At 34.5% G+C, this 22,654-nt stretch overlaps 1 protein-coding gene across 2 annotated transcripts; it reads right to left on the bottom strand.

The window, feature by feature from the left end:
• Positions 1–3,243: 3,243 nt before the first annotated feature.
• On the bottom strand, positions 3,244–10,554 carry LOC137742568 (serine/threonine-protein kinase GRIK1). Of its 2 annotated transcripts, XM_068482475.2 has the most exons (13): positions 10,087–10,554; positions 9,430–9,633; positions 8,671–9,056; positions 8,500–8,574; positions 8,369–8,413; positions 8,012–8,086; positions 7,575–7,662; positions 6,476–6,600; positions 5,579–5,674; positions 5,023–5,089; positions 4,131–4,246; positions 3,944–4,022; positions 3,244–3,836 (listed from the first exon to the last, which is right to left on the bottom strand). In XM_068482475.2, the coding sequence occupies exons 3-13, from the start codon at positions 8,989–8,991 to the stop codon at positions 3,676–3,678; spliced, it is 1,248 nt and encodes a 415-aa protein (XP_068338576.2). In that variant the 5' UTR covers positions 8,992–9,056; positions 9,430–9,633; positions 10,087–10,554; the 3' UTR covers positions 3,244–3,675. The 2 variants fall into 2 exon arrangements, with proteins under 2 accessions (XP_068338576.2, XP_088535459.1); XM_088679333.1 differs by lacking the exon at positions 9,430–9,633 and having other exon boundaries at positions 10,087–10,335.
• Positions 10,555–22,654: the final 12,100 nt, after the last annotated feature.

Here is a 22,654-nt window from a genome sequence, read left to right as displayed (position 1 = left end):
ATATTTTATCATCAATTATATTTGTAACCAACTCCACGTGTTGTCGGTTGTGCTTTGCTTTCATGCTTTCCGTTTTCCAAAGGAAGAAAAAGAGACTCAGAAAATGAGGCGTGTGGAATAATTTGACATAAAAGGGAGGTAGAGTTAGAGAGACGTGGAGAATATGTTGGCTTAATATTTCAATAATTAATTAGCCTGCTAAGTCAAAAAAGCAAACTAAACCATCAAACAAGAACTTCAGAGCTGCTAGTGGCATTCATTTTGTTTGTCTTTTGTTGAAAAAAAAGAGGAAATAGTTGGTGGAGAGCATGAATCATGTGGTTCTTTATTGTTGTATTTTGTTGAAATTTGGAAATAGTTTTGCACATACATCTGAATAATCCTTGGTAGTAAAGTATAATAGTCTTTTAGCACGTTTGATGTTGTTTTTAGAAAAACTAAAAGCGTTTTCAGACAAGTAAAAATGCTTCTTACAATATAAAAATAGAAATGTTTTTACTTTGATTGCGAAGAAACCGATCTTTTGATAGCCGAACCCTTTTCTATGCGTTGTTTTACCCCAGAAGGAAATTAGCCCCGAGCTTTTGACGGGCCAGCCCATTTTTGTGTGTTGGCTTTGCTCCTTCCTCAAGTAAGAAGGAAAAGTGGTGCGTCCTAGCAAAATCGATTCCTATAAAAGCACTTCTAAGCAGAACCACATCTTAGAAGAGCATTCCCAATACGACCTTCATTTGACTTGTTAAATTCCTGATTAGGGTGAGGATATAAAGGGAACAAATTCAAATGCCACTCAACATGGTAACCTCTACTGCCCAAGAGTAATGCTAGGTAGATCAAATTTGTAAACCAAATGATGTGTCGGCAATAAGAATTAATCACGTTAATCAAAACTTAAGTAACAATTCAATCATCAACAGTCACATTATTTGGTTTAAAAATTTGATCTACTAACATTGCTCACTGCCCAAGCAATGAAGGTTCAATCATCTTTCTTTCAAGTTTAGCAGTTGGAAACCAAATCCAATCCTGAAATTTTGTTTCTCCGGTGGGCTATAACTCTAGGCCACATCACTTGTTAAAGAACACTCTTAATACAACAAATAATAAAAACCGATAGCATGAGTGAATTTCATTTATGAGCCTTTCCTCAAAATGCATACAAAAAATACAACAAAAACAAGAAACAAACATACAATGCAAATATATATGTACAGAAAAAGCAAGAAATTGTTTCTACACTACACACTAATCTAATCAGTTTGTAGTGGAGAAACAAATTCTTTTTGTTTTGATGAAAATATTGAACATAGTATTTAGTTACAAGTTGTTTAATCAAAATCAACTACCTTATATTATCTTCTTAAAATATTTTAATGAGAGAAAATTCTATTCCTTCTTTGTATACATGAAGGAAAGTGATATTTACATATTGATTCTTACGTCCACACAATTTTATTAATTTTTTGTTATTGATCTTCTTTAATTCATTCAATTCGATGACCGAAAATTAAAAAGAGAGTGTGAGATACATTGACAATCATTTTCATTGACCCACAAGGTTGTACTTCCCTAACAAAGTAGGGTAAGGTGGTAGGTGTGCCTTTGGTTTTGATGATGAATGGGAAACAGCTGTTTTCAGGAATCACCATAAGTTAACGGGAACGTTGACCTATGGTCATTTGTGGACAGAGAGTCCACTTTGTTGTTTCGCTATGAATTATATAAGTGGTTAATTAAACCACAATATTTTTCTACCGAACATTTAATTAAACCACAATAGTAAAGTGTCACAATTACACCATATCTCATCCAAACTATAGCTAATGACCCTAAACTATTGATGCGAGATCATTATTGCATTGTGATAAATTAGTCAAGAGTTCATGAATTACATAAAGTTTTGAGATTATTGGGATTACGATTAATTACATTTTTTTTTCTTCTTTCTATTTAGTTTAGGATTTCTTTCCTGCGATACGGATCGTAGGATCATACCTTGGCGAGAGGGATGTGAAGCCCGTGCAATCCTGAGAAGAAGTTATGGGAGAGAGTCTTGTTTTTATGTTTTGCCGAGTACAAAATTGATGGCACAGTTGTTTTTGCCGTTCGTTCTTTCGATTTGAGCGAATTGTTATCTTCATCGCCCTGCAAAGGAAGTTTACGCGTAGCATGGTGTGTTCATGGCACCGATCTTCCGGTCCACATGGGTTGCGGTGCTTATGGCAACCGCATTGTTATCGCCGGCGGTGTGAGAAGCAGATACGACCCCGTAAAAGGCCAAATGAGATATCATCCATGCAAAGATGTCTGGTATATTGATACGCGTAAGTTGGGCACGCAAATGGAGCCAACCTTAATACAAGGGAAGTTCCAGCCCTTTCGCTCTTTCTTATCGTCCCATTATCCTTGCTGGTGTCCACTTCGCCCCCTCTTTTGAGGTATTCTCGGCAGAAATAGGACGCTGGTCTGGTTAGATCCGCCGGAACCTCCAGTTTTGAAGCCGTACTATCCAGGCCCAGAAGAGTGTGGCAGTCTTATTGCATTCGACCATGCAATCTTTGTCTCGTCTTTATATTCTAAAATGTTTTACTTCGACATGGCGGATGACAAAAACGAATGGAAGATGTGCTCCGATTATTTCCCCCCTCACACAAGTAGAAAATCTTTGATTTTGCCCTCTACTTATGCAACGCCATGTTGGACAAACTGCAGCTGCCACCAGACGTCTTACCTCCTAATTTCTGTGCATCAACAAGAAGTCATAATTTTGTCCGTCTAGAAGGACAATGGTGGCTATAAAATTCGAGTTTTCCTTGTGCGACGATTTGTTGCGTGCTACATACCACGTGTTGCAGGCCGTATTTCTATCAAGTAGGTTGTACAAATGTGGCAAGTGTAGCAATACTTTTCCAATGGCAGTTCCAAACTTCAAATACTTTTAAATTACAAAGCACTTCCCAAGCACTTTTCTAAAGAAAGCGCTTCCTGCACATTGGTTGTAGTGTCTACGGCAACCAGATTGTTTGTGTAACAAAAATTAGCTTTGCTTCAGGCACTAGCCGATACAAAGAAAAGCACTTTTAAGCAGAAGTACTTCCTAAAATAGATTCCAAAGTGGCCATTCATTTGACTTGTGAGATTCTAGATGAGCTTATGCAGAGATAGGAATGGTCCACTATTCAGACAGGATGAGTTGTTCTATAAAACCAAGTGAACCAGAGGAAAAGAAGCAACACAAAATACACAACAGAGAAAAAGGTTCTGTTTCTCATTTAGGTACTCCAAAAACGATAAGTTTCCAAGGGCCGGATGCAGTATAACTTACAACACCATTTTCTCACGAAAGTCATGACAATTCCGAAAATCCAGAGTAAAGTCATGACAATACCGGAACAATTTTTGCAACTGGAAAACCAAAATTGGAAAGCCGAAACATCTTGCCTCCTTTTTCGGTCAAGGCAAGGCGTGTTCCAGGCTTCCAGAAAAGTTTCTTTGAGACTTGGTTTTGTCACGATTTACCTCCCTTGCAGTTGCAGATAGTTTCTTTGAGACTTGTTTTTGTCACGATTTACCTCCCTTGCAGTTGCAGATCATAGAGCAAGCACAAGGAGAGAAAATAAAAGGAGCAAAACCTAAGTTTTCTACTGTACAATAAACAAATCCAACCTAAACACTCTAGTCAGTATTGGTTATGCTACACTCATCTTTCATCCCATTAGATTCCTCTCGCAAACTCTTACCCTTGCACCAACATGAATACTGAGGTATCGGCCCATCATCTCCAATAACCCAAGTATGCTCTGCGACAGCCTCCAGTGTCAACCTCATGTTTGGGTCTACATAAGATACAAACGGGGGGGAAGATGTGGAGGAATAAGGATGACAGAGTTGCAGAAAAACTGAAAAGCACCAACCGTAAATCAAAATATTGCTTGTCACCAACCTTTGCAAAGAAGACCTTCAAGTAAATCTTTTAACGGTGGGGTCATATCATCTGGAAGTACTAAAGGGTTATTAACAATCTGCAAGGAGAAAGTTCCATTCAGATAAGTTATAGGGAACACCATAAACACCGGCTAAAAACTTATGACATACTTAGGTTTTGCATAGGAATACTGGTGTCTTCATACCTTGTCATATGTATCCTGAAGTGTGTCTCCAAGGAATGGGTATTGTCCCAATACCATACAGTACAAAGTAACCCCTACTGCCCATGTGTCAGCAGCTCTACCGCGATAGGTTAGCCCTGTTGATCAGAAAATAATTGTAAGGTACTAATCTTCCTGAGTTACTAAACTATAAGACTTTCTATCATCATTCTTTTAACTTTAGCAGTTGGATATCAGATCAAAACCTGGAAATCTTCTTAAACTTAGACTCGAGATAATGGAAAAATTCATGGCCAAATGACTTCAGTATATTTGAAAAATCAATAATAGCATAGGCATACTCGTATGACTTTATATGATTAATTAGCCTTCTAAGACCACAAAATAAAAAATTTATATAATATTATTTTCTTATGAAATAACACTGAACAAGGTTTGGACTCAAGTCTTACTTGAGGAAGTTAGAACATTAACCACTAGGATATCCCCTAAGGAATAAAAATTAGATGTGTGTATGCAATATAAACTGAGAATCATATCAAATTTAGACTTTTTTGTTTTGTTTTTATGGATCTGAACTCAATTGCAATTTGCAGATACCTATTCAAGTCCACATTTAAATCTAATAGGCACTGATCAAGCTATACGTCAAATCAGGTCAACCGAGAACTCGCACTCGAAGCAGATGGGTACTTTTTATATGCCATTTTTCTTTATTCACTGCAGATGGATATTTACTTGTTTTTTTAATTAACCGCACGCTCACGCTAGATAGATTGAATCCAGGAGCTTCCACCAGTTCTCTTGAGGAGGAGGATGTGCCCTTAGGCCCAAAAAGGCCACTGGAAGACCTACTTGCACATTTTTATATCTTGCAAAGAAAATTTGACCTCTTATAGCAATAAAATCTAACCTAAACAACATTCAGGTGCAGTAAAAACAGGAGTTCCTGGAGATCGCCGCAGCTCGTCATGATCATCCTGCATGAAGCCAATACAACACTTAATTGTAACTGTGAACTATTATTACTCCAAATAACATGGCTTAAACAAAAGTAAAAAAAAAGAACTAAACAGATAAAATCAGAAAAGTAATTTATTGCTCTAACCCTATGTTTGGATAAGGGACTTCAAAGTTCCATGGAACTTGGGCTAAATTCCTTAGGCTAAGTACCTTCAAAGGTGTCATTATGAAAGTCCTTTGTTTAGTGCATAGTTTTGTAGTGCTGAAGTAGTTCATTGGTAATCTTCTTATATTGCATTTTTACCAATTGACTTAAAATTTCCTAGACTTTGAAAGTCCCCCACGCAAACATAGGATTACAAGGTAGCAATACATCCACAACAACAATAAACTCAAGTCAATGACAATTATACAGCAAAATAGCTCTTATGGTCTCCTTCAGCAGAATTGAAATAAAGAAAAATCTTAGAGTGTCTAAACTGTACAACATTCAGAAGTTCCATTACCTCAAAAACCTGACTGACACTAAAATCCCCTATCTTCACCGTACCATCGCGACTAACCAACAGATTATCAGGTTTGATATCGCCATGCACTATATTCTGTTGTCAAAGGAACCACAAGAAAATCACAACAGTAAAAATGGAAAACCAATGTGCATTAAAGTGAGATACATATCATATGTGGTGGAAAAAAACTACAGTGCTGTACGCGTAGTCCTGTTTTTCTGGGATAATCTAAATTGTTGTCATGCATTCGCACACAATGGAACATCAATCATAGTTATAAAATAAATATTCAACAGTTTTAACAATCAAATAGGACAATGCACAAGAACTACCTAAGAGGGACTACCCCAAATACAATATACAAAAACAAGTACCCTAATGTAAAGAGCAAAAAGCAATGTTCTGTGACTCAGAGAACTCAACTAACAGTTTTAACAATCAAATAGGATAATGCACAAGATCTACCTAAGAGGGATTACCCCAAACACGATAAAGAAAACACAAGTACCCTAATGTTAAAGAGTAGAAAAAGCAATGTTCTGTGACTCAGAGAACTCAACTAACATCCCCAATTATAGCGTACGTGTGTGTGAAAAAAGAGTTGTAATGTTCTTTCTATTTGGCTTCAGCTGTTTCTATAACCAATGCAAGCTAGTAAGCGCACATACGTTGACACTAAAAAGGGTTGAATTCTGTGCCTGCTATATTAAGATGGTTTTATTATTCACATGAAAATTAAATAAAATCCTCCACGTGTTAACCACCAGAAATATGGCCAAATGGATAAACAAGGATTTAACTTATTTCCCTTACAATATGTATCCCCATCAAAAGCAGAAAATAGAGAAGGGCTCGGCCAAGCATATATATGGAACTGAATTTTAAAGATCATACATGAGCGTGGAGGTACATTAGCCCTGAAACTATATCCCGCAAGTACTTCCTTGCAGTATGTTCTTCTATGCCACCTGGTGGACCAGAGCCCTCACAAACCCATTTGCCTTCAACATATTCAAGAACTGATAACAGAATATGAAAAAGAAAAAGAACAACTTGCAGTTAAGCATGGGCCTAAACAAATGGTATTGGTAACATTTAACACTAAAGCATAGTGATTATTAATTAGTCTAAAGTCCCCTCGCCATTTTTTTCCGATGGAAATATGATTTCTTTTCCTTTTTAGTTATGTCCGTTGTCTAATAGAGTTTGTAAGGTTTAATGTCACCTTCAGTGATGCACATGCTTATTTATATGGGCTGATTGTATCAACTTGGAAAATTACCAAGAAAACCATTGTCATTGTCTAACAATTAAAACACTAACCAATCCTTTCACCTAATTAACACTAATATCACACCGTTTCTTTATCTTGTTTTCTTCTCAAAATTTAACATATTATGACCTTTTGACCTTTCATTTTATTTTATTTTGCCGTAAAATTTGTAATTTTTCAAAATATGAGGAATAACATATCTGTTATGTGATCATGAAAGTAATCCTAATGTGAAAAAGTGAACTATATTGCATTAGGATAATCTCACAAACACAAGATATTCACTTTCTTTTTCCAGATAATTTTTTACTTACCATGTGTCTTATTCAATACATCTCCATGTATGTTGTCCAAAAATACAAACTTTGTAAAAATATTGATACTTCAATCTTCGAAATAACAATAATAATGTTGATGAGAAAAATTAAGACATGACAATGGTGTCCTTTAATTTTGGCAACTGGGTCATATTTTTGTTGATTTTTTCGTACTTGTATGGTGAATTTCTGTAGCGACTCAGACGTATAAAAATTAAAAACCACCAGAGTTTCCAGAAAAATCTTGTAAGGGACCACATTCTAAAATCATTTTTCTTTTTGAGATAAGTTTGGAACAGCATACATCATCGCAGGATCAAACAAATAAGTTTATTGAGAGAGAGAGAGAGAGAGAGAGAGAGAGAGAGAGAGAGAGAGAGAGAGAGAGAGAGGCAGTTAGTACCCATGTAGAAATGATCTATTTCTGGGTCGTCAATCACCTCAATGAGATTAACTATGTTAGGATGGTGCAACATTTTCATAATATGAACCTGTATGGTAAAGGAATACAGTATTAGTGAGCATTCATCAATAGAGTGAATGAAAATTGAATCCCTAGGTTATCTTTCATTAATATAAAAGCAAAACAATCAAACCCGAAAGTATAACAAATGTTAGGCTCTAGTAGAGTAGAATATGCAGCATTGTTGGCCAACTAGAACAACATAAATATAAATTACAGACCCAAGATATGCACACAAATAAACTTATATGACACCTGAACAAGAAGAAATAAAAGAATCTAGAAAATATAATAGTCATAATCTACAAGGCAACTGTTTAAGAGTTCCCATTATGAACCTAGAAATGTACTCACACAAGAAGACATAAAAGGCATACCTCACGAAGAACATCTGTCATAGCTGTCTCTGAAGGTGCAACTCGAAGCTTTAATAAATGAGATTTATGAAAGGCCTGCAAAAATTCGACTCATTTAACCTTTATAAGAAATAAATAAATAGCTCATATCATATATTAACACAACCAAATCTCTACCTTGAACATACCAAGAAAATACTAAATACTATCTTAGCCTTTATCTAAGCAAATTAGTTTTACAAAGTTATCATCAATCAAAACTGTTTTTCATCTACTGCACAGAAATTTCCTAGGAGCAGGAAAAGCACTTTTCATGACTAGAGTGATCTCTTTCATCCAAAATGCTGAAGCCAGAAATTTAAGACAAAGAAAAACTACCTTAATTGCATAATGCTGTCCATCTACAAGGCTTCGATACAGAACCTGTTGCACATGTCAACACAAAAGGAGTGAAGAAACATTTCCAGTAAGCAGTAGGGAGAAAAACCACTATCAGTGACAAAAATTACCACTTTTCCATAGCTTCCTGCACCAATCTTACACTCACGAACATACTCATTGACCATCTTATTCCCATTTTCATCCTGAAATTGCATGCAAAAATGTATAACTGGTATGAGAAGTGAATTTGAACCTAAACCTATGGTACCTTGTACCCCAAAAGAACATAAAATATTTACCTCTGTGCGAACAACTTTGCAGGTTTCCTTCACAGGGCTTGGTCTACAAATCATTCCATTCAGTTCTCTGATGTGTAGAATCTCCTCAGAACGATTACCGTAGCATTGTGGCTCACTTTCATCAGCGTGAGTAGTTCTTGTAACCTCACCATTATATGAACCATCATCATCATTGTCTATATCATCATCCAACAAAAGCTCCTGGGAACAGTGATTATTAAATCCATAATTAGGCATTGGTTTCCGCTTGGGTTTTCTGATGAAGCCAAAGCAACTGCAGCAGCCCATCATTCTAGCAAGAGAGGAACTCTTAAGGAACATTAGAAACTCAATATTTGTAGTAATTACTATAGCTCCCACCAACAAACGAAATGTTTTCCAGAAGCCTGCACAAGAACATATCAAATAATTATACAAATCATAGATTTCATGACTGACATATATATGTAACGCGTCCACACACACACACATATATGTAGTAACTTTAACAGATTAGCCTTCACAAAATTCAATTAGAACTGAAACAGAAAGTCAGAAAGAAAGGTTCTTGTTTGACCATCAATTTGTTTCTGCAAAATCATATCAAGCAACAGCCAAACCAAGCCATTCTGTTAGAATTTCTTGTTCTTCATTTAACATTTCAGATAAGTACATTCCAAATTCTTCTTCATGTTAAACTAAATACTAATTCTGAATGGGTGAAAATCTACCGTACCAATCACAATTTAACAACTTGGGTTTGTGGCAGTGAATCCAAACCTGAGTTTACAGAGGGAGAGGAGAGGGCGTCAATAGCCCGATTGAACTCTGCTATTCAAGTGGATGCCATTCAGCCAAATGAAAGAAACAGCTCGCGATATTGAAGCCATCACGATTCAAACCCAGCATCGCGATGACTCCAGTTTATATATCCTCCAATGCAGGCTGTAACCCACACCTCCCCCAACCAAAAATACGTTGACCCTGTCCGAAATTACACAAAGACACAGAATTTCAATAATTTAACATCAAAATTAAAAAAAAAAAAAAATCTAACAATAAAATAAAAAATTAACAATATAGCACACCCCATTAAACAAAGACAGCAGAAATTTACAAAAGGACAGGTTTGCGTGGAACTCTCAGACTACAATCATCACATCAAGCAACAACGACATCGATATACTTTACAATAAGCAAATAATACAAATAAAAAAACCCAATTCTACCATTTATATTTCAAATGAAAAAAGGGGTGTGATTGATAGAAAATCCAAACTTTTTAAATCTCAATACTTTTCACTCCATCAGAAATCAACCCAATTTGGAAAATCAAAGAATTCAGAAAACCCACAACGAAACAGAAAGAAGAAACAAAATTTGGGATTAAAAACCCTAAATTTGGAATCAAGGAGGATGAGATTGGAAAAGATTTACCTGAGAAAGAGAGGACTCCGGAACGGAAACCCTAGATATGGTGCAATCGCGAGAACTGAATTCTCCCCAGGGTAAGGGGTAGGGGTTGGGAGGAGGGAATTTGAAAAAAAACCTGAAGGCAGGAGAGCAAATTGGGGAAAATTTATTTGGCAAGAAAGATGGGGTTATTTGGGAGTGTGCATATATAGGAGGGGCAGGAGTGGGAATATAAAAGTGCTTTTGCGGGAAACGCGCTTCCGAAGAAGCAGTAGGGGCTGTAAAAATGGTGGCTTGGCTTATGGTTCATCGGGGAAGAGAGAAAATTGGAAAAATATGGAATGGTAGGTGGGGCAGGTGAGCGACCGTTACATGTCATTTTCTTGAAGTTCTGAGTCGGAAAGCGACTCACGTAGTATGGATAGATTGTCATTACAGCATTTCGGTGGAAGTCATGCGGAGGAAAAAATTTACACCTAACAATGCATGATTAGACTAAAACTTCACATGAGAGTCCGTTTTATAGAAATCTTCTTTTGAGCCAAAAAAGAAGAGACACACTTTGATGGAGAAAACCTTATTTAGTGAAGAAGTTTAGAAGAGGCCGCAATTTGATCCTATCCTGCAATTCATTGATATAGATTGTGTGGAACAATCTATCGATCTCAATCCGTTTCCATCAACAAATGGCTTAATTATAACAGTGGTCACTGAATTTATCTCTAGTTTAGTTTTAGTCTTGAACTCTCATTTAATTTTTTAGTCCATAAACTTAACAATGTATTGTATATTGGTCTTTTTCACCATTGCCGTCCATTTTTCCATTATATTTAGGGGCATATTAGGAACTTCATCCAACATAACAATGCATTTAGCCACTTGAGAGTGAGTTTGTTTCGTAGAAGTCTTTTTCTTTTAAGCCAAAAAAGAAGAGACACACCTTGATGGAGTAAACCATTTTTAGTGAAAAAGTTTAGAGGAGGCCACAATTTGATCATATCTTGCAATTCATTTGATGTAGATTGTGTGGAACAATCTATCGATCTCAATCTGTTTCCATCAATAAATGGCTTAATTATAACCATGGTTGCTGAATTTTATTTCTAATTTAGTTTTTGAACTCTTATTTAGTTTTTAATCCTTAAATTTAACAATGTGTTGTACGATTGGTCTTTTTTACTATTGCCGTCCATTTTTCCATTATATTTAGGGGCATATTAGGAACTTCATCCCACATAACAATGCATTTATTAAACCAACACACGCCACATGAGAGAGTTCGTTTCATAGAAGTCTTTTTCTTTTAAGCCAAAAAAGAAGAGACACACCTTGATGCAGTAAACCATTTTCAATGAAAAGGTTTAGAGGAGGCCAAATTTTTTTTATCATATCCTGCAATACATTTGATGTAGATTGTGTTGGAACAATCAATCGATCTCAATCCGTTTCCATCAATAAATGGCTTAATTATAACAATGGTCTTTGAAATTTATCCCTAGTTTATTTTAGTCTTTGAACTCTCATTTAGTTTTTTAGTCCTTAAACTTAACAATGTGTTGTATGATTGGTCTTTTTCACTATTGCCGTCCATTTTTCCAGTATATTTAGGGGCATATTAGGAACTTCATCCAACATAACAATGCATTTATTAAACCAACACACGCCACATGAGAGAGTTCATTTCATAGAAGTCTTTTTCTTTTAAGCCAAAAAAGAAGAGACACACCTTGATGGAGTAAACCATTTTCAGTGAAAAAATTTAGAGGAGGCCACTGTTTTTTTATCATATCCTGCAATACATTTGATGTAGATTGTGTTGGAACAATCAATCGATCTCAATCCGTTTCCATCAATAAATGGCTTAATTATAACAATGGTCTCTGAAATTTATCCCTAGTTTATTTTAGTCTTTGAACTCTCATTTAGTTTTTTAGTCCTTAAACTTAACAATGTGTTGTACGATTGGTCTTTTTCACTATTGCCGTCCATTTTTCCAGTATATTTAGAGGCATATTAGGAATTTCATCCAACATAACAATGCATTTATTAAACCAACACACGTCACATGAGAGAGTTCATTTCATAGAAGTCTTTTTCTTTTAAGCCAAAAAAGAAGAGACACACCTTGATGGAGTAAACCATTTTTAGTGAAAAAGTTTAGAGGAGGCCACAATTTGATCCTAGCCTGCAATTCATTTGATGTAGATTGTGTGGAACAATTGATTGTTCTCAATCCATTTCCATCAATAAATGGCTTAGTGATAACAATGGTTGCTATATTTTATCCCTAGTTTAGTTTTAGTTTTTGAACTTTCGTTTAGTTTTTAGTCCTTAAACTTAACAATGTGTTGTATGATTGGTCTTTTTCACTATTATTGTCCATTTTCCATTATATTTAGGGGCATATTAGGAACTTCATCCCACATAACAATGGTTTATTAAACCAACACACGCCACATGAGAGAGTTCATTTCATAGAAGTCTTTTTCTTTTAAGCCAGAAAAGAAGAGACACACCTTGATGGCATAAACCATTTTTAGTGAAAAAGTTTAGAGGAGGCCACAATTGGATCCTATCTTGCAATTCATTTGATGTAGATTGTGCGTAACAATTGATCGATCACAATCCGTTTCATCAATATCAAATGGTTTAATTATAACAATGGTAATTGAATTTATCCGTAGTTTAGTTTTAATCCTTGAACTCACATTTAGTTTTTTAGTTCTTGAGAAATGAGAAGAAAAAAAATCCTTAAAAAAATCAGATATTTTTCCTAAGAAAATTGAATACATAGGAATTTGTTTTTCATAGTTCAATATGTGATTTGTTAGTTGTTTAAGTCTAGCCCCAGTTCGATCTCCTATCAACTTTGAAATCACTTTGCCTAATATTTACAAGTTGCTAAAGTCCAACCATTTTCATTTTGTACTTTTATAGTTCAAAGTTCATTTTGTTTTAAGTTGTAGATATTAATTTATAAATTTTTATTTGCTTTTTAGCTTCCTTTTATTCTTTTTTGAAGTTTTAAGTTGAAGTTCCTAATATACCTCTAGATTTAACGGAAAAAAAAAACGATGAGGTTAGTAAAAATGACCAATAGTGCAACACATTGTTAAGTTCAAGAACTAAAAAAAACGAATATGAAAGTTTATAGACCAAATTTAAACTAGAGGTAAAGTTTATAGACTATATCAAATTTATTTCACACCTTAATAAGATATATCCCGAAAAAACGAAAAGTTACGATAAAATATATATGAAATGCGTGTAATGCATTCGTGTTTCACGTACATAATGTGAAATCTATTAGTGCTCACGAGTAATAAATTCGACCATCAACATTATAACAAACGAGCACATTACACATTTTTATGTATAATTTACATTAAAGTGTTAGGGTTTCAAGTAAATAATGTCAAAATATTGTTTACTCTTTAATTTATATGAACCGTACGTAGAGCAATTTGTGCTCCATCCATCCACTTTAGGCCATCTTCAACCTAAACATAACTCTGTTCAGAATTATAGCTCTGCAAAAAAAATCTTTTTATGAACAATGTTGGGCCATATTCATATACCATCTCTAATCGAATGGGCTAAACATAGCTCCTTTAATAATTTATTAATTTTAAGTTTATACATAAAATTTATTGGCTAATTAATTTAACTACGTTGGATGGTTTTAAATCTATATGTTGAATTTGAACCAATTATTGTAACTAAGATGTTGGGTGTAAAAAAAATGGCTAAGAGAGGCCAAATAATGACTTGGTGGGCTCCATAGAATTGTAGCTCAGCTATTGGTTAGAGATGAGTTTATGAGCAAATCAAGTCATTTTTTGACTTTTAGACCTTTAACCCTCTTCATTGGAGATAGCCTTACTACCCATAGTTCCATGTTACATGGTAGTGTATTATGGGAGCACGGGTGTTTTTTGTATATAAAGTGTTACTTAAAATGAATATGTATGAGTCAATTTTCACTTGTAAGTAAGAAATTTTATATTTGAATATCATGAATAACAAATTTAATTTGACACCAATTTATTCTTCCCAACCATATTAAACGTTGGCGGTGAACAATATGTTTCTACAAGGAACGTTAATGCCATTTTATTGATCTTCTTGCGACCCTTGCTAGGTAATTAACATTAATTGCAAGGTGTGAAGAATTTCTCCTAGTGTTGGTAAAGAATTATACTGAAAAGAATAGTACTTGGTTACCCAAAGGATGAGTAGGAGTTCCTACTCAAATATGTTTATTGTTGATTCATACAACTTTGTGTTTATTCTCGGAAACGTTGATATAATAAATCACGATATAAAGATCGAGCTACAAAAAATCAATTAAAATTAAGGTTGTTTAGTCATCGGATTGTATAAATTTAGATGAACAAAAGTGGTAAAAACATTCTGAATCATCTATGTAATTGCTACAATAGATTAACTAAACGACATTAGTTTTAATTCATTTTTTGCAGAGACGATCTTTACAAAGTGATTCATAATATAATGGTTCTGATCATAAGCATAAAGCTCTGCGATTCGAACATGAAGACTTTTGAATTGTAGTTTCTACTCATCCTTGAGTAGTTAAACATTGTTCACTGAAAAATCTAAGGTTATTGGGAACCATTTTTAAAATGACTGAAATATTTTTTAATGAAAATATTTTTGGGTTTCAAAAACACTTAAAGTACACCAGTTATATGCTTCTTGCATAAAACACTTCAAATTCTTTTTCAAGATGCACTTGAATTTTATTGATGATTGATTTTAAAGGCACTTTCATTGCCACTTGGTACTACAGTCCTCTTTACTTATAAGTGAGAGGTCTTAGGTTTGATTTTCACCAAAGACGAATTTAAACCACATTATTATTAGTTCATTGTGAGGCTAAAGCCCACCCCGTCCTCTTAGTGTGTTTGTTAAAAAAATCAGACACTTTCATTAAAAACGTTTTCAGTCATTTAGAAAACACTTCTAAATACATCCTAATACTCTCATGCTTACTTCAAATTCTCACTAAGGCTTACACATTATCTTTCTTCCTTTTTCATATTTTCATAAATATTTCCTTATTTTTTGTTCAATTTTTCTTCAGAACTATTCAATAATACAAAAAATAAATAGTCATAATAAATTAAAGAAATACTTTTATTTTCTTACTTGTCAATTTAATGGATGAAAAGCCGGACGATCCCATAGAGAGAAATACTAAAAGACAAACCTCTTTTTCCCAACAATCCCACCGGCACTAGGTTAAACCAAGAATTTCCAAGAACTACTAGAAAAAATAAATAAATAAATTGGCGTGATGAATGACCTCATTATTCAAGAGGGCTTTGGACAAAAGTATAAAAAGGAAATTCCACTTATCTGATAGGTAAATTAATATCAGTTTGATGAGGATAAGATTAGGTTTGACAAATTAAGGTTGAAGAAGTATATGCTAACGCTAATATATGGTCAATTGATAAGTCTTTGAATAACTATTTAATTGTTTTTTTTTTTTAAATCGAAAGTAACTATCATGGTGGAAAGTGACCAATGAATTATTAAAAGGAAAATTAAAATGCCCTACATCTTTTCTATAGTTGTTAGATTAAGCATTTATCCCTTTTAAAGATTTGATTAATGTGCTTCAATCAATTGCCACCTCAATAATTTTCTATTTATTTAATTTCCATGTCATTAATTTAAATGCATTTATATAGAGGCATAAGGTAGCTTAACAACTAATTTCCTCAATCCCCTTCTACATGAAATGACATTTTTTAATAAAATAAAATAAAAAATTAATTAACTAATTCCTCATTTAAAAAAATTTCTTTCTATTAAAATTGTCTCAATAAAAGTCTTCAATACGTATTTTTTTCCTGTCTAGATATATAAAAAATATACTTAAAACTTATGGTACATTTGAGAACAAAAGTATCGACTTTTGGTATGTTTAGATTTCAAATGTACCAGGAAAACAAATGTACCATAAAACCAAATGTATCCATTGTTATGCAACCTTTTTGGTACGTTTAGATTTCAAATATACAAAGAAACCAAATGTACCATAAAACCAAATGTGCCCATTGTCAGGTAACCCTTTTGGTATGTTTAGATTCCTATTGTACCAAAAGACCAAATGAACAAAAAAATCCCAAATGTACCACAAAACCAAATGTTTCTATCAGATAACCATTTTGGTACATTTACATTCCAAATGTACCGAGAAATACAAAAAATCAAATCCACTATAAAACTAAATGTGTCCATATTATGGTAACTAGACGTAGCTATATAATCAAACAAATCTTTATTATGATTTGGGTATTCTAAATAATAAAATTTGACAATTTTTTTTTAATAAATATTCTACTATATTCACAAAAAGGTAAAAATTATAACAAACAATAAAAAAATGCATAGAGATGGATAATAAATGCATAAATATGGGGATAATAGGAAAAGAAAGAAAAAAGAAAATGAAATGCCCAGGATAAGTCGTGAAAAACTAAAATTCTAAACAAAATTGAACTTATGTGAAAAACTGAAATTAATAACCAAAATTTTAGGAAAATGTTTGATCAAATTTTCAAAAGGAGTGTATGTTTAGTCTAAAAAATTAAAAAAACGAGGCGCCTATATCAAAACGCCCCAAAAAAACGTACCGAATATTCCAAACCGAACCGAAAAAATCTCGAAACCAAACCGAAAATCCCAAAAATTTCGGTACCCAATACTGAACCGATCCCAAACTTTCGGTACGGGAATTGGTTTGGGATTGGTCTTGAAATTGGGATTCTTGAAAACTTCGGTTTGGGAATCAGGACATGGTTTTCGGTTTTGTATCCCATACCAAACAAGCCCTACGAGTTCATAGTACTTTACGAAATACTTTTCAGTGGTTGAATGAATTTATATGGAGTTTAGAAAAAATAACGGTGTCAAACATATGGTATAAAAATATTAGTTGAGTAATACATCATCATTTTGTGTAAATAATATTTTTTGTTCAAAAAAGAAAAATACACCATTCCTTTGCTAATTAAAATGCTAGGGTGACAGAACGTGGTTAAAAAAATGAGAGTTTGTTACTGGGAAATGGAGAGAAAAGTCTCTTCTTCGTTGTAACCAAGGTTCAAGATGGTTTCTCTCTTCTACCAAATGTCTAGATCATTGGGTGGTCCTCGAAGGTTCTTACAGACGCTTTTTCAAACGTCCGGGTGGTCCCTGAACCACCTGGGTCCAAGAGTGGATCCGCCTATGGATGGGATTTAAAATTTGGATTTGAGAGGTCAAATTAATCCATTAGGAGAGTAACGTCTGAATAGAAGTTTTCTGTAAATCGTGTGCGGCAGTGAGAAGAGGCGAGTTCAATTTCTTCTGTCAATTTTGGTTGGTTTGCTAGGGAGTGAAAGAAAAATTGGGATGGTGTGGCAAGGCATCTGGTAGGCGGTATGATCTAGCACTTGAGATTGCACAATTATACGTCTGAAAACAAACTTCAGAATACTTGAAAATATGTAAGTTGGTTTCTGTATACTGAGAGATGGCCTTCTCTTCTTTCAATATTTATAGGGCACATAGAAATTTTTTAAAGGGATCTTTTGATATAGGCGCCTCAGTTTTGAATTTTCCATATCAAACATCTATGCCTTTTAGTGATTTGATTAAACTTTTTTTTGTCATAATGTGGTGCTATATGCACATTATATTGTAATAAATTTTCTAGCCTTTTGATTACACTCTCCTCTATTAGAGGTAATTGTAAAAAAAAAAAAAAAAAGGTTGGTTAGATTCAATTTATTTTCACAATAATGCTACAATTTAATAATAATTATCTACGATTTAAGATATTTTCTTTCCAAAATAGTTTAAAATATTTTTAAATTCCCCAAAATCAAATGTACCGAAATAAGTTTTTCTTTTAGTACGTTATGAGAAAATAGGATTGAAAATAATACAAACTTACCAATACACAATATGTACAAAATAAAACGTACCAAAATAAAAATAATGTACCAATATTAACAATATGTATCAAATCAAATGTACGAAAATTGCAAATAAACGTACCAATTAATGATTTTTGTAACTTCAAACGTACCCGCAGATAATATATACGTAATGTATTCTACCTAATAATAATTCGTCAACAATTATACTTAAAAAAAAAAAGCAAAAAAAAAAAATAATAATAATTTCACAAAAAAATTGAAAAAATTACATGGACCTTTTATGTTGATCACCAACTATTTGAAAAAGAAAAAACCATTTGGAAAAAGAAATAATATTAAATGTTTGCACAACAAAATTAAAAACTGTGATCGAAAAAACATATTTGGAGGAAGAGAAAATATAGTTTAATATAGAAAAACTATAGGGGATTCTAATTTTCCCTATTTTTTTCCCACCCCTGTAAACTCGTAGTTGCTTGCACTTTCATCTCATACCATCCAATTCACTAAAATGCTAAAGCAAAAATGTTGATATTTTTGTATGTTATATGTTGAATAATAAACCTAATTAAAATAATAAACCTCAAATTCTCAATACTAGTATATTATTTTGTAAGTGTAATTTAAATAGGCACTTACTTGTATAAAATATAGTAAGTTTACTTAAATTCGTCTAGTCTACCAAGGTCTTTGCCTCCAGGCGCATAGGCACCCTAGCCCGCCTAAGGCCATCTCCAACCGAAGGAAGGCCAAATGACTTGTTTTAGCCCTTTGGCCCTCCAAGAAATTAATATTTTAATGAACAATGCATGGTCATATTTCTTACCATTTCTAACCGAGGGGCTAGAGGACGGCCATAGGCCAAACATAGCCATATGACAAAAAACCATCTCTAACCGAGGGCCAAAGGACTATAGTATGAAATGTGAAGAATTGAAATAAAATGAGGTAATATAGTATGGAATGGTGAAAAATATGTGAGAAATAGTGTAGGAAAAAATTAGGAAAAAAAAAAAAAAGTGGGTTGGGACAAAAAATAAAATCTTAAGCCCTAAACCCTAACTTGGGCTAGGCAAATGGAAAAGAACAAAAAAAATAAAAAATAAAAAAAGTGGGCTAGCCAGCGGGCTGAAAGATGGCCAGCCGATTGGCCATTTGATCCTTTTTGTCCTGTGGGATCCACGAGCCTTTTGACTTAGCCCTTAGTTGGAGACAATTTTCGGGCTATTTTCGGCCCTCTTGACCCTGCAGTTGGAGATGGCCTAACGTCCCTTAATTAGGACCACCCAAAGTTATAATGTTGAATCTGCCATCTTAAGTTTTCATAGTCTTTTAGTTAAACTGGTTAGATTAGTAGAATGATTTGGGGTTTCTAGCTGTCTTCTGAAATGCTTGTGGAGTGTGAATGGTCGGGTTTTTACACCTTGCTTGATTGGCTTGTGAGAAAATGGAAGCAAATCAAATATGATCAATCAGTTTGGATGCTCTGAGTTTTTGCTATTTTGCTGAATATCAATTTTTCTGTCTATCCTCTCTATCCATTTGTGTTTGAAGGAATATCGCTTCATTTGACAAAAAATAACTAAAAAATTCATACGAGTATGAAACATTGCGTCTGGGTTTTCATAAAAAAAATTAAAAAAATATCATTGCGTTGGAAAACCTATGCACCGAACATGTGGAGGAAGGATGGTAGGACGGACGAGACCGCAATGTTTGTGTTTTGTTTTTTACATTTGGATTTAGACGTTGCGTTTCAGTGTCTATTTTCTAGTTTCGTTTTCTCCATCACTCGCACACCTCCTACGTGTCCTTTTTTTACATTTGGTTTCAGATGTTCATTTCCTAGTTCTGTGTTTTACTTTGTATTTAGACGTGGTGTTGCAGTGTCCATTTCCTAGTTTCTTTTCTTTCATCACTCACACGCCTCCTACGTGTCTGTTTTACATTTGAATTCAGACATTGCAATGCTGTGTCCATTTTCTGGTTCTGCTTTTTATATTTGGATTTAGACACTACATTGCAGTGTCTATTTCCTGGTTTTGTTTTCTCCATCACTTGCACACCTTTTAGGTGTTCGTTTTTACATTTGGATTCTCATGCTGTGTCCATTTCCTGGTTCTATTTTTTTACTTTTGGATTCAGACGCTACGCTGTAGTGTCTGTTACATGATTCTGTTTTTCCATCACTCACACGGCTTCTATGCTTCACATTGTAATGGCTTAAAACGTGCATTTGACACACTTTAGAACTTAATATGTCAATAACCAATTACAAACCATACACTAACAATCTCGCTTTTGATCCGCTGAAGTGCCAGTTTGACAGGATAAGTGTCTGCATCCATGGAGCCATACATTGGATACATGACTCAACACCAATTATTATGGCGGTTTTCGACCTTGAAAACGAAAGATTCAAAGTCATCCCACTCCCAAAAGATTATGCTTAAGGAATTCATTGTATAATCGATAAGCTTAGAAATATATTGAAACGGAAGTGTGTTTGGCTCTAATAGGTGACAGGCAGTTGATGCAGATGAATACAATGGAATTATGGATTTTGAAGGACTACCAAAATCAGGTGTGGGTTAAGCACACTATCATCTTTCCCTTTAGTTGGAGGCAGTTAGGATACCCAATTCCTTTATGTATGATTCACGCCGGTGAGCGCCTCCTCTTCCAATATTCGAGATTACTCTGGCAGGACTCGGCAAAAGCACAAGTGTTTTTCTAGAATTGATACTCCAGAATGATATTCGTTGAAGTTACTCTCTAATTATGGTGATAAGATTCACTACTACGTTTAACATTTAGCGTGACGAACAAAACTTGGTTGCACAAAGCTCATCATTGTCGCACAAATATATGCACGACAAAAACTTCGTCGTGCAGAATTCCTCGCGCAAAGATCGTGAAGAAAGACTTTGCACGACTAACAAAAATGTTGGTCACGGAAAATAAGGCGTGATGGTTCCTCATTAGTTGCATCAAAATTTTAGGAACGAATGTATTCGTCGCACAAAATGCTAGGATACAAACATGGGACGACTAATATTCGTCTCTAAAAACTTTGCGTGACAACATGGTGTTCTTGTGCGATGAAAGTGGGTCATCACAAAAACATATGCACGATGAAGCTATTTGTCGTGCAAAAAGTTTGTTTGTTTGTTTTTTTTTTTTTAATTATATTTTTTTTGTTCTATTTAATTTTGTAATAAACTAATAAAATTAAATTGGAATAAAAAAAATGTAATGAAGAGAAAAATAATTTATTTAAAATAAAAATAAAATGTATGTATAAGGAAAAAGTTTTAAAAGTAAGGGACTAAACAACTAAGAAAAAAATGTGGAATAATCTACAAGGTCGTCGTTTGCATGTGGCTGGAAAGATTGGGGCAAAAAGGGCTCGGGGTTGAGGACGGGCTCAAAGGTTGAAGAGGAGGAGTTCTTGGCATGCTCGGGTTGGTGGGGCTTAGACATTGACGGGGGATGAATATCTAGGAGACGAATGCCGGACTGACTGAGGGCTTGTACAATCAGTGACATCTGGCTCTTATACGAGGCAAGCTCAGTTCTAAGGTCGGCCACCTTTGCTGTCAAAGCTGTGACCTCGCCATTCGACTGCGAGGATGAAGAGGCTCTTGGTTCCCGTCGTCGAGCATTCCCTATCCCCCTACAATACTTCCCCATCCTCGGGGGTATCCACAAACTTGAGCGGAGTCTTGGGAGGAAGCTGAGAGGCGGACTCCTGAAAAACCAATTGCCTCTTCTCCATCATCATCACCTATGTAATATAACATGAAATATTAATAATAACATTCAAATAATAACCATGATACTTGAATTCGTAAGATGGTAATTACAATTAAATAATACTTACATGAAAGGACTCGGCTAACTCATCCCTAGGTCAAACATAAACGTTTGCAAAGACATCAATCTCTGGAAATTTTGAACCCCCCCTGAATAGAACGAGATAAGAAATATGTTAGTACAAAAAAAAAAAAATATTATTGACAAATTAAAAATTGAATATGAAAAACTTTATTATTACCTGCCGTGCGCCTCCATCCTATATGAGAAGGGTCTCGAACCTGAATGGTGGAGAATAGTCTTCTTCTCCTGATTGATCTTGTTGGCTTTCGCCTTCTTCTATTATACACAAAATAAATGTATTAGTTGTAATTTAAATGAAATATAATTGCGCACCTTCATTCTCACCTCGTCTGGCATCGCCTTCCAAGACTTCCATCACATAGGGCAATAGGTTACAACGACATGACCAATGTCGTGGGCCAATGCGCTATGCTGCTCTAGCGTTGGCGTAGCCCGATGCCGGTCGTTGTATCCGATCATGATACGTTCGTTGGTCACCCAGGTGACCTTCACCATCTTCAATTGGCGACAAGGTCTCTAGGTATTTTTCTTTGCTGAAAAAAAAAAAAAATAGTCAAACAAACACTACAAGTTATACTGAAATTTTGGCAGAACTTCCCCTAAAGTTATAACATTTCCCAAACCCTGTACATTGTAATTAATAATATATGATATCCAACAACAGTCACAACAGTTGAATGCTTTAGTAGTAGACACCAAGTGAAATAATACATAGTAGAACCTGGGAATTTAAGTAG

Source organism: Pyrus communis, chromosome 11, assembly GCF_041283825.1.
Source record: "Pyrus communis isolate YQ-2024b chromosome 11, ASM4128382v1, whole genome shotgun sequence".
Lineage (NCBI taxonomy): Eukaryota > Viridiplantae > Streptophyta > Magnoliopsida > Rosales > Rosaceae > Pyrus > Pyrus communis.
This window is presented reverse-complemented; position numbering and strand designations above follow the sequence as displayed.

Coding starts and splice junctions, on each gene's coding strand:
- LOC137742568 (XM_068482475.2), bottom strand. CDS start 8,991: ATGTTCCTTAAGAGTTCCTCTCTTGCTAGAATGATGGGCTGCTGCAGT. Junction 5,675..6,475: donor TAATGTACCTCCACGCTCAT/GTATGATCTTTA, acceptor CTTTGACAACAG/AATATAGTGCATGGCGATAT. Junction 4,023..4,130: donor TTCAGGATACATATGACAAG/GTATGAAGACAC, acceptor TTCTCCTTGCAG/ATTGTTAATAACCCTTTAGT.